The 10,156-nt window shown below is 53.6% G+C and overlaps 1 protein-coding gene across 5 annotated transcripts in view; it reads left to right on the top strand.

The window, feature by feature from the left end:
- The first annotated feature begins 6,019 nt into the window (after positions 1-6,019).
- The window catches only part of FXYD3 (FXYD domain containing ion transport regulator 3), a 9,357-nt gene continuing 5,220 nt past the window's right edge, over positions 6,020-10,156 (top strand). Inside the window, exons 1-5 of one of the 5 annotated variants that reach the window (XM_025366757.1) lie at positions 6,020-6,350; positions 6,662-6,758; positions 7,604-7,737; positions 9,481-9,564; positions 9,676-9,729. In XM_025366757.1, coding sequence (XP_025222542.1) covers positions 7,665-7,737; positions 9,481-9,564; positions 9,676-9,729 — 211 coding nt within the window. In that variant the 5' untranslated portion in view covers positions 6,020-6,350; positions 6,662-6,758; positions 7,604-7,664. Of the gene's footprint in view, positions 6,432-6,661; positions 6,759-7,603; positions 7,738-9,480; positions 9,565-9,675; positions 9,730-10,156 lie in introns of all 5 variants that reach the window. The other 4 variants (XM_025366760.1, XM_025366758.1, XM_025366761.1 and 1 more) reach the window with 4 other exon arrangements.

Genomic DNA, 10,156 nt, shown 5'->3' with positions numbered 1-10,156 from the left:
CAGGCTCTTAGAACTGCAGACTCATGGTCCTGCCTCTGCAGCCAGGAGGGAGCCTGCCAGCCCCAGCACTAGCCTCAGAGCCTTGGGGCTCCCACCATGCGGGGGGTGAGGGGGCCGGAGCTGGGTGGCCAGGAGGGGTTAAGTCACCCACAGCCAGGAAGGGGCAGAGCTGGGCCCCACGGGGCTGTGGATGGTGAACTGGTCCAGGAGGAAGGAGAAGGAAGACGTTGTGGGAGGACCAACAAAAACACAGGCAAAGGAAAAATATATAGAAAATATATAGACAGTAAAAGGAAAAATATATAGAGATAAAATATTTACTATATAATCTATAGTAATATACATAAAGATATAGTTTCTTAAGTTCATTTAAATTCTGTTTCCTTAACTTAGTTTACGCGGTTCTACATTTACATTTCCTTCCACTTTTTCGGTGTTGTTTTTTATCTTGTGATTTATTTCTTTTTGTTAACTTTAATATTATAGTTTTAAGGGCTGGGCGCGATGGCTCATGCTTGTAATCCTAGCACTTTGGGAGGCCCAGGTGGGCGGATCACTTGAGGTCAGAAGTTCAAGACTAGCCTGGCCAACATGGTGAAACTCCATCTCTATTAAAAATTACAAAAAATTAGCCGGGTGTGGTGGCGGGTGCCTGTAATCCCAGCTACTCGGAGGCTGAGACAGGAGAATTACTTGAACCCGGGAGGCGGAGGTTGCACACCGAGCCAAGATCTCACCACTGCACTCCAGCTTGGGTGACAGAGCGAGACACTGTCTTGTAAAAATATATTTTTTAATTGATTTTTCCACCAACTTTGGAGATTTTCAACTATAGAAAAGTCATGTAACCCGTACAATCCACTCAAATACCCTTCACATAGCTTCCTCAATTCTTAATATTTTGCCTGATTCTCTTTATCTCTGTACATTCATGTAATTTTTTTTCTGAGTTTCTGTGTCTCAGTAATCTTTTCCTGCCCTATTTCCTTGTCCAGGCATTTTCAAAAGACTCAGTCTTCTCTGTTGTTCGTTGACCAATAAATAAACATTTAGCCTTTTTCTGGAGGGAGATCACAACACAGGACAGAGCTTTTCCTGAATCCTTCAGGCGGATGCGCCCTCTCTTCCTGGTCTGGGGAGGATAGTCCTGGGGCCTTTGCTGGGTAAACCACACCCCGAGGCACCCCAGAAGCTGCATCTGTCGGGTCTGTGCTGTAATCATGGCCTTGTAGGTGGAAGGCAGGTCTGAGATGGGACGTGACCGGAGCAGGTCTGGGCCAGAGCAACCGCAAGGCCCCCTCTCTCTCCCTCCCTCCCTCTCTCTCTCTCCCTCCCTCCCTCCCTCCCTCCCATGAAGCCTCAAACCAGGCAGAGCTAGGGCCTGGGTCACCCCAGGGAGACAGACCTGCCACCTCAGGAATGGCTTCCAGGTGGGAATGGAGGTCCTTTTAGTCCAGACCTTTCCAGAGATGCTGGAAACACAGCTTGTTACGTTGAAATGTCCTGATGTTTAAATGTTAACAACTATTAATGTTTGCAGCGCTTTGTAAACTAAAGGAAAGGTACAATACTTGTGTTCTACCCTGGGGCCACCAGTTTACAATCCTTCTGTTAGGGACTGAGTCAGGCTGGGAGGGGGCTGCAGGGCTCCCACTTGAACCAGAAGTCCGTGTCCCAGATGTCTAGCGCCAAACGTGTTCCCTGCCCTCTCCTGTTTCCCTGTAGTTCCTGCCCACACCCAGGAACCCCAGCCATTTGCCCAAGCTCCCCCACCCCCCGACCCTGCCCCTACTCCCCGCATGATGGGGAAGCTGGCCAAGAAATTCATTCCTCCACACCCCCTGCCCCCATCAGCACCCCCACCTCAGCTCCTGCAAGGCCTCCATGGATAGGGGGTGGTGGGGGAGAAAGCCTTTCTTTTATAATTGTTTTAAATGTACTTTTATTTTTATTTTTTTAGAGACAAGATCTCTCTATGTTGCCCAGGCTGGTCTTGAACTCCTGGACTCAAAGGATCCTCCAGCCTCGGCCCCCCAAAGTGCTGGGATTACAAGCGTGAGCCACTGTGCCCAGCCTGGTAATTAACAGATACTTCGTGAGCACCCACTATGCACCAGGCCCCGTTCTATAATTCAGATGAAAATCTGTGAGAGGAGCCGACGTGCTGGCAGGGGAGGCAGATAGACCACCAAAAAACAAACAAAAAAAGCAAACAGAAGTTTCCTAGAATATGCTTTGAAGAGAGTTAAGTCACAAGGTCATAGAGAGGTCAGGGGGTAGGTGCGATGGTGGTCGGGGAAGGCCCCTTGAGCGTCATGTCTTTGAGCTGTCCAGACGTGGGAGAAAAGAGCCAGGCAAGGGAATAGCCATGGCAAGGGCTCTTGGCCAGAAACACGCCTGGAGTGATCCAGGAACGGCAAGGAGGCCCAGGTGGCCGGAGCAGAGTGAGTGACAACAGGGGTTGGGCGGGGGCCCTGAACCTCCCGAGTTTGCCGAGTCCCTAAGATGGGGGACTCCAACTGGTGGCCCCAGGGCCTTATCCAACCACTGGATATTTTTCATTCTGTCTACAAAGTGTTAAGAAAACGAAGTTACCAACATTTAAAAATCAGGGCCGGGTGCAGTGGCTTGCACCTGTAATCCCTGCACTTTGGGAAGCCAAGGTGGGAGGATCACTTGAGATCAGGAGTTCAAGACCAGGCTGGGCAACATAGCGAGACCCCTGTCTCTAAAAAAAATTTAAAAATTAGCCATGTGTGGTGATGTGCATTTGTAGTCCCAGCTGCAGGGGAGGTTGAGGTGGGAGGATCATTTAAGCCCAGGAGTTGGAGGCTGCAGTGAGCCATCATTGCACCAGTACATTCCAGCTTGGGCAACAGAGCAAGAACTCACCTCTTAAAAGAAAAAAATAATCAGGGGCCAGGCGTGGTGGCTCATGTCTGTAATCTTAGCACTTTGGGAGGCTGAGGCAGGCGGATCACTTGAGATCAGGAGTTGGAGACCAGCTTGGCCAACATGGTGAAACCCCGTCTCTACTAAAATACAAAAATTAGCCGGGTGTGGTGGCACACACCTGTAATCCCACCTACTCGGGAGGCTGAGGCACAAGAATTGCTTGAACCCAGAAGGTGGAGGTTGCAGTGAGCTGAGATTGTGCCACTGCACTGCAGCCTGGGCAACAAGAGCAAAATTCCATCTCAAAAAAAAAAAAACAGGAGATTTCATCATAAAAGTCTCCATTTCTAGCTTCTGTTGATGAGTGATGACATTAGAACAGCACAGACAGATGTCAGGGAGCCTGTGGACTCTTGGCCACTGTGTCACCTCACGTGGCTCCTGGAAGCCAGGCGGACAGCGATACGTCCACAGCCACACCATCTCCATGGTGGCGAGACAGGGCTACCTGCCAGCGCCCACTCTTCTCCCACAGATGCTGAGACCACAACGCTGTTCCACAAAGCCTCAGGAAGCCACATCGCCCTGTCCACCGGCCTCTCTGACCCCATCTTGCCCAGGAAGCGGGACCTTGGCATACCACTGTGACCACACCTCCCAGTCAGCCAGTCAGCCTGACCACTCAGGCTCTACCGGCAAAGGCAGGACCCCACCCAACCAGCACCGCTCTCAGGGCTGGGGGTGCCTCCAGGCGGCCCTCTCTAGGGCCAGGAGCCTGCAGAAACACTCCCAAGCCTTAAGTAAAGAGCAATGAAATGATTGAAACAAAATCAATAAAAGTTTGAATCAGGGATGGTATAACATGCTCTGGCTTCGATTCTGTGCTTTAATTCAGCGTTCCTGAAAACCTTGTGGTGTTCAGAAACTCTCTGTAGGTTTGGTTTTTTTTTTTCATTTTGTAAGAATTCCCGGCCGGGCGCGGTGGCTCAAGCCTGTAATCCCAGCACTTTGGGAGGCCGAGACGGGCGGATCACGAGGTCAGGAGATCGAGACCATCCTGGCTAACACGGTGAAACCCCGTCTCTACTAAAAAAATACAAAAAACTAGCCGGGCGAGGTGGTGGGCGCCTGTAGTCCCAGCTACTCGGGAGGCTGAGGCAGGAGAATGGCGGGAACCCGGGAGGCGGAGCTTGCAGTGAGCTGAGATCCGGCCACAGCACTCCAGCCTGGGTGACAGAGCGAGACTCCGTCTCAAAAAAAAAAAAAAAAAAAAAAAAAAATCACAGCCACTCACAGCCTCAACAGGTTCTTTGGGCCCACATGATTCCAAAAGCAAACTGAGAGACTTTTTCAAATATGTTTATTGTCTGTATTATATACAATATATTAATAAAACATATTACCTATGTGCATTTAAAACATAACTGAAGTCAAATTGGCCCTTAAGACTCACTCCAAAAGAGACCTGATCCCCGATAGGGTGCAAGTGACTGCACAAACTCTGCTCCCTACAGCCCTTCCTAAGGGTCTCAGTGTGCTCATCACACTGGGGTCTCATAGTCCTCCTGACCACAAACCCTAAGCCCCAGCCCCAGCCCAACACACACTTGGATGCAGCATGTTCACGTCCAGCCTAGGAAGAATTTGTGGTTGACCTGGGTTGGGTAACAACCGTAAACGTCTGTACATCAGAATGTAAGATCATGGTGTTTAAAACTACAGAACCTTCAGAGGTGGTCCCCCAGGTTGAAACCAGTCGACAGATGTGGTTTGTTTGACCTACAAATTTTTTTAAAAAATCTGAATAAAAGTTTTAAAATTAAACCTCTTTAAGGTAGTACATTTTCAGGATGCAAAATTCAAAACATATAAGAGGGCACGTGATGATGAGTGCGTCTCACTTCCACCCCATCCTCCAGCCTCCCAGTTTCCTTCTACAGAAGCACCCATGGATGCCAATCTCCAAAAATATTTTATTCATTACAAGTATATGAATATGCATTATTTTACCCCTCACAAATGGTAGCACGCTCCACGGTTTCCCTACACCTTGTTTTTTTTCCGCTTAGCAAGCTGTCTGGGAAATACCTCTGTATCTATCCACGGGCAGGGGGGTTCCTCCAGGATTTTTAGGCAACAGTTTTCCAGTTCACCCCGTTCCGGTGAAGGGGAGAGCGTCCCCCGCCCTTCCCAGCCACCCTGCACGCACCCCGACTTGCTCTCTGATGCCTGCAGTTCCCAGACTGCCCAGCAGAGGGAGACACCATTCCACTCCCAAGACCACTAAGGGGTCGTCCCACACACAACCAAGCTTGAAGGGTCTGGGGAAGAGATGCTATCTACACAGACACAAAGACCCCCCTAGCTAGACTGAGTTAGCCTCCGGGCCTCCCCTTGCTGTTTCTATCTCCTCCTCAGCCTCTTGCTTGGAGTCCTACCCCGAGCCCCCCCCCCCCGCGCCCCCTCCCCGCGCCGCTTTCTTATGGGAACTGGCCCCACCTTAACAGGGGTAGCAGGGAGCCTTGTCCTTGTCTAGGGCCTGGATTTGACAACTTGCCCCAGGGAACCACATAGAGAAAGGGTGTAGCGCTGGGCGAGCATTCCCCGCCCCCATCCCTCAGAGATGACAAGTGGGGGGTCCTTCTCTCTGCCCCCAGCAGGCCAGTTTCCGGCAGAGCCTTGACCTAAACCCCCTTTTCCTGTCCTGTGCTCCACACTCCCAGCAGCTGCTTCTCCCTGGCCTGGCCCTGCAGCTCTCCTCCCTGCCCCCACGATGGTGTTGGGGTCGCCTGGAGTCCAGCTGGTGTCCAGGGCAGAGCTACCCCTTTCCTGGCCCTACCCCTCCCCGTGACCCCAATCCTCCGCCAACCGCTCAAAGGATCCTTGTTCTCCATCCAGCCCCCAGACAAAAGTCCCTCTGTCTAAGAAGGCGGAATTGAGGGGAGGGGGCACCCCCAACTGGGACCATGGGGGAGCCTGCACAGACCCCATCCGGAAGGAATGCCTGGAGGAGGAGGAGCAGGAGACGGGGGAGGAAAAGGGGAGGGAGCCTTGTACAATGCAGGGGGCCTTATCTAGACTAGGAGGCAGCCGCCCCCACCAGCGCCCACTCTGTAGACCCGGACATCTGGCTCTCCCAGCACCCACGGAAAGAGTTTGGCTAGGAAACTCCAGCCTGGTGCCTGAGAGCCAGTTCTCATTCTCCCCAGGGCAGGGAGCAGGTTATGACCAGGACTAAGGTCCCAGAGTCCCCACCCTGGCCCCTCCCTGCTGTTCCAGCCGCTCCCTCATATGCACCCCTGCCCCATCTCCTGACTTTGGTCATGCCAGCGTCTCTGATAACCCTGAAATTGTCCCTGCAGCAAGCTGCAGCCTGGAAGGGGACTTTAAGTCCCCCACAATTGCCAGCAATCCTTCCACCAGGCAAAACACATCATCTAAGGGAAAGAAGTCAGGTCGGAACACCAACACATCACTTCCCTGCATGGCCCTGGAGGCTCTGCCGTTTAAAGACCCCAGAACCTTCCCCATTCAAGGTCCTCTCCTGGGCACAGAAGATTGGAGAGAGCTCCTCCCTTAATTCCAGGGACCGAGTTCCAACCCATCCAATTCTCCGTCTCACCTGAGGCTGCTGTGGCCCTGGTGACCCCGAAGCAACGTGCTGCCCATGGCTGGGATGGCTGGGGAGGGGGTGAAGCTGTCTCTTTAAGAGCAGGAACGGAGCCCCTGGGCCTTAGGGCATCTGACTTGTTTTCTACCTGCCCAGGTTTGCTCAGGGCGTGGCAGCTTCGGATAAAGGCAGGACTCCGCCTCGCAGCCCCGATTTCTCCCGGAACCTCTGCTCAGCCTGGTGAACCACACAGGTGAGCAGCTGGGGCCCCCTTCCTCCAAGCCCTCCTTGGCTCTGCCCCTAAACGAGGGAGTATCTACCTGCCCACTGACCCTGCCACATAGAAGCTCTGCTGTTAAAGAGCCTAAAATCTTTGGAAATGTTTTTCTGGAGCCAGGAGATAGGAGAAAGTCCCTTCCCCTAATGTCCCTTTCCCCACCATTCTCCTCTCAGGGACTGGTTGAGCTGGCTGGGCTGAGGGCAGGACCGGTAAGTGTGGTTGGGGTGTCTGGGAAGACTGATGTCTGCATGGATTAGGGGTATCTGGGTTGGGGATATCTGGGTGGAAGAGAGGGGGGTGCCTGGGTAGGTAGGGGTATCTAAGTGGACCGGGCGTGCGTAGATGGACTGGGGACATCTGTGTGGATGAGGAGTGCTAGATGCACTCGGGGTGCCCAGGCACTGAGGGATGTGGATTCTGGAGACCTCCAGGAAAAGAGGACAGAGCTGTTGGGGAAGTTGTAAATGCGGAGTTGCTTGGGAGATTTCAGGAGCACAGAGCGGGCAGGATCTTTCTGCCCGCCCCTGAACATGGGACATTTCTCCTCCGGTATGGAGAAATAGAGGGGATGGCAGAGGGCAGGTGGGGCAAACAGTCCTCAGGCCGGCCTTGGGACCTCGTGGCCAGGAAGGATCAGGGCAGGTAGACAGAGCATCAGCTGCAGGGCTGCCTTCCTCTCTAACCTGCCCACCAACCACATTGGTTCGGGAGCAGTCCAGGGCCTCTTCAGCAACAGCCTGAATGGGGAATGTGAGGGCAGACCCAGCTCCCGGCTCCCTGCAGCCTCCAGAAACGTGGGGCTGGACATTGTTTTGCAGAAGCTGGGGCTGGGGCTGGGGCGAGGCAAATACCATCTGTTAGTCTTGGCTGGATGACATCATGGGAAGGGGGAATAGTGGGGCCTTGCAGGCCAGAGGTGGCTTGGAGGAGCCCCTGGAAAGAGGCTTAAGAGGTGAGACTCAACAGCCACGGCGACAGAGCATAGGGCTTTAAGATGAATTTGCAGGGGTTACAGGATTACAACTGCAATGTGTGCTAATAATCGTGCCCCCTACATTAAGCTGCAGAGATTGAGCAAATAAGTGGGAAGCTAAGAAAATGCCCCGTGGGGTAGACACTCAATAAACATCTGCTGCTGTTACCAGGACTCATATGGTTATGAGTGACAGCTTCAGACCACAGACAGTCTACCTACGACCTGTGCCCCTATCCACCATGCCATCCTGCCCACCCACCCACACCAGCTCCCCCAACCCCCAACACTTTTGGGGATCCTAAACACTTCCTGGGTCTCAGTAATGCTCCCCAAAGTCTCAGGCTTTCTTCCCACAAAAAAAAAAAAAAAAAAAGGAAAAGAAATGGATGCTCAAACTAAAATTGTGAGTTCAGCATGTGGAATTAACTGGGAAGCTGAGAGGATTCCCAGGCCCTGGGGTGCGTAGGCAGAGGGAGGAGTCTGTGCCAACCTGCAGGGACCACCCGCACCGTTGGTTGTGGGCGCCACCCTCTCTCAGCATTTTTGCTGTCCATGAAATTGCTGGGGGGTTGAGTGAGAACACAGCAAGGTCAGTGTGCATCCCAGGGCAAGGTGGAGGAAGTACCAGCTCTCGCTATCAAAATTATAACTAGACCAGGCGCGGTGGCTCACACCTGTAATCCCAGCACTTAGGGAGGCCCGGGTGGGTGGATCACCTGAGGTCAGGAGTTCGAGACCAACCTGGCCAACATGGTGAAATCCTGTCTCTACCAAAAATACAAAAATTAGCCAGGCATGGTGGCACACGTCTGTAGTCTCTGCTACTCGGGAGGCTGAGGCAGGAGAATTGCTTGAACCCAGGAGGCAGAAGTTGCAGTGAGCTGAGATTGTGCCATTGCACTCTAGCCTGGGCGACAGAGTGAAACTCCGCCTCAAAAAAAAGAGAAAAAATAAAAACAATTATGATAACTATGCACTCAGTAGCATTTGGGCAGGAACAGGGCAGGGGAGGGCATGCTTGGAGGCCCGGGCTTGGTGCAGCCTTGCAGGCTGGGAGGGCAGGACTGATGCCAGGTCAGGAAGGAGAGAGAAACAAGTTCCTTATGCTGAGCAGGTCTACCTGGGAAAGAAAGTGCTCTGCGGGGCCTAGGGTAGGGTCAGGGGCTGGGCTGGGGACTCAGGCTAGGCAGGACCAGGGCTGGGACCAGGAAGGGCATGGGTGAGGGATGAGGGGCGGCGGGAGGTTCTGGGGAACAGAGATGGAGCGAGGGCTGCAGCCAGGCTGAGTTTGTCCTCCTCTACCCCCAGTCCCAGCCTCAAGTCAATTGCTCCACACACCCCGCCCTGAGCAGCTTGAAGAACCTGCTCAGTCCGCAGCCTGAAGTCTGCAATGTCCTGGCAGGGCCAGGCAGGCTCTGAGCCGTCTATGGAGACACCCCTGGGAAGCGGGCCTCCTGCCACCTGGCTCCCAGCACCTGGCTTCCCCAAACACCCCAAGGCCCTGACAGTCCTTAGTTAGGAGCAGCTGCTGGGGAGCCAGGCCTGGCTTAAATCCTGTTTCCTGGCTAGGGCACCTAGTTTCGCCTCCCAGAGCCTCAGTTTCCCCATCTGTCCAATGAGGACAACAGCGGGCAGTGGTGCCCTCATTTGGTTGCGGGGCGATTCACAGAAAGCCTGAAGTCCATGTCCAGTGAGTTATTATGGCTCCTCCCGCGTCAGGCCCGAGTTTCACCCAGTCCCCACTCCACGGCGTGGCTGTGGCTTATCTCTCAGCCCAGCGAGATGCCAGCCTTCCTGCCCTGGGTGAACTGCGCACCCTGCCTGGGGAGCAGGGGAGGAGGGTTGGGGAGCCATAGGCACAGGGCCAGCCTCCCGGTGGCTCTGCTAAGGCCAGACCTCCTGCCACCCCTCTAGGCCCGCGCTCTGACATGCAGAAGGTGACCCTGGGCCTGCTTGTGTTCCTGGCAGGTGAGTAACAATCCCCCAACTGGCTTTTCCTCTGGATCCCCTGGATGGGGGACTGCCAAGCCTCTGTCTCTCTCCTGTGCTTTTCTTGTTTTTTTTTTTTTTTTGAGACGGAGTCTCGCTCTGTAGCCCAGGCTGGAGTGCAGTGGCCGGATCTCTGCTCACTGCAAGCTCCGCCTCCCGGGTTCACGCCATTCTCCGGCCTCAGCCTCCCGAGTAGCTGGGACTACAGGCGCCCGCCATCTCGCCCGGCTATTTTTTGTATTTCTTAGTAGAGACGGGGTTTCACTGTGTTCGCCAGGATGGTCTCGATCTCCTGACCTCGTGATCCGCCCATCTCGGCCTCCCAAAGTGCTGGGATTACAGGCTTGAGCCACCGCGCCCGGCCTTTTTTTTTTTTTTTTTTTTTTTTTTTTTTTTTTTTTTTTTT

Source organism: Theropithecus gelada, chromosome 19, assembly GCF_003255815.1.
Source record: "Theropithecus gelada isolate Dixy chromosome 19, Tgel_1.0, whole genome shotgun sequence".
NCBI classification, from domain to species: Eukaryota; Metazoa; Chordata; class Mammalia; order Primates; family Cercopithecidae; genus Theropithecus; species Theropithecus gelada.
This window is presented reverse-complemented; position numbering and strand designations above follow the sequence as displayed.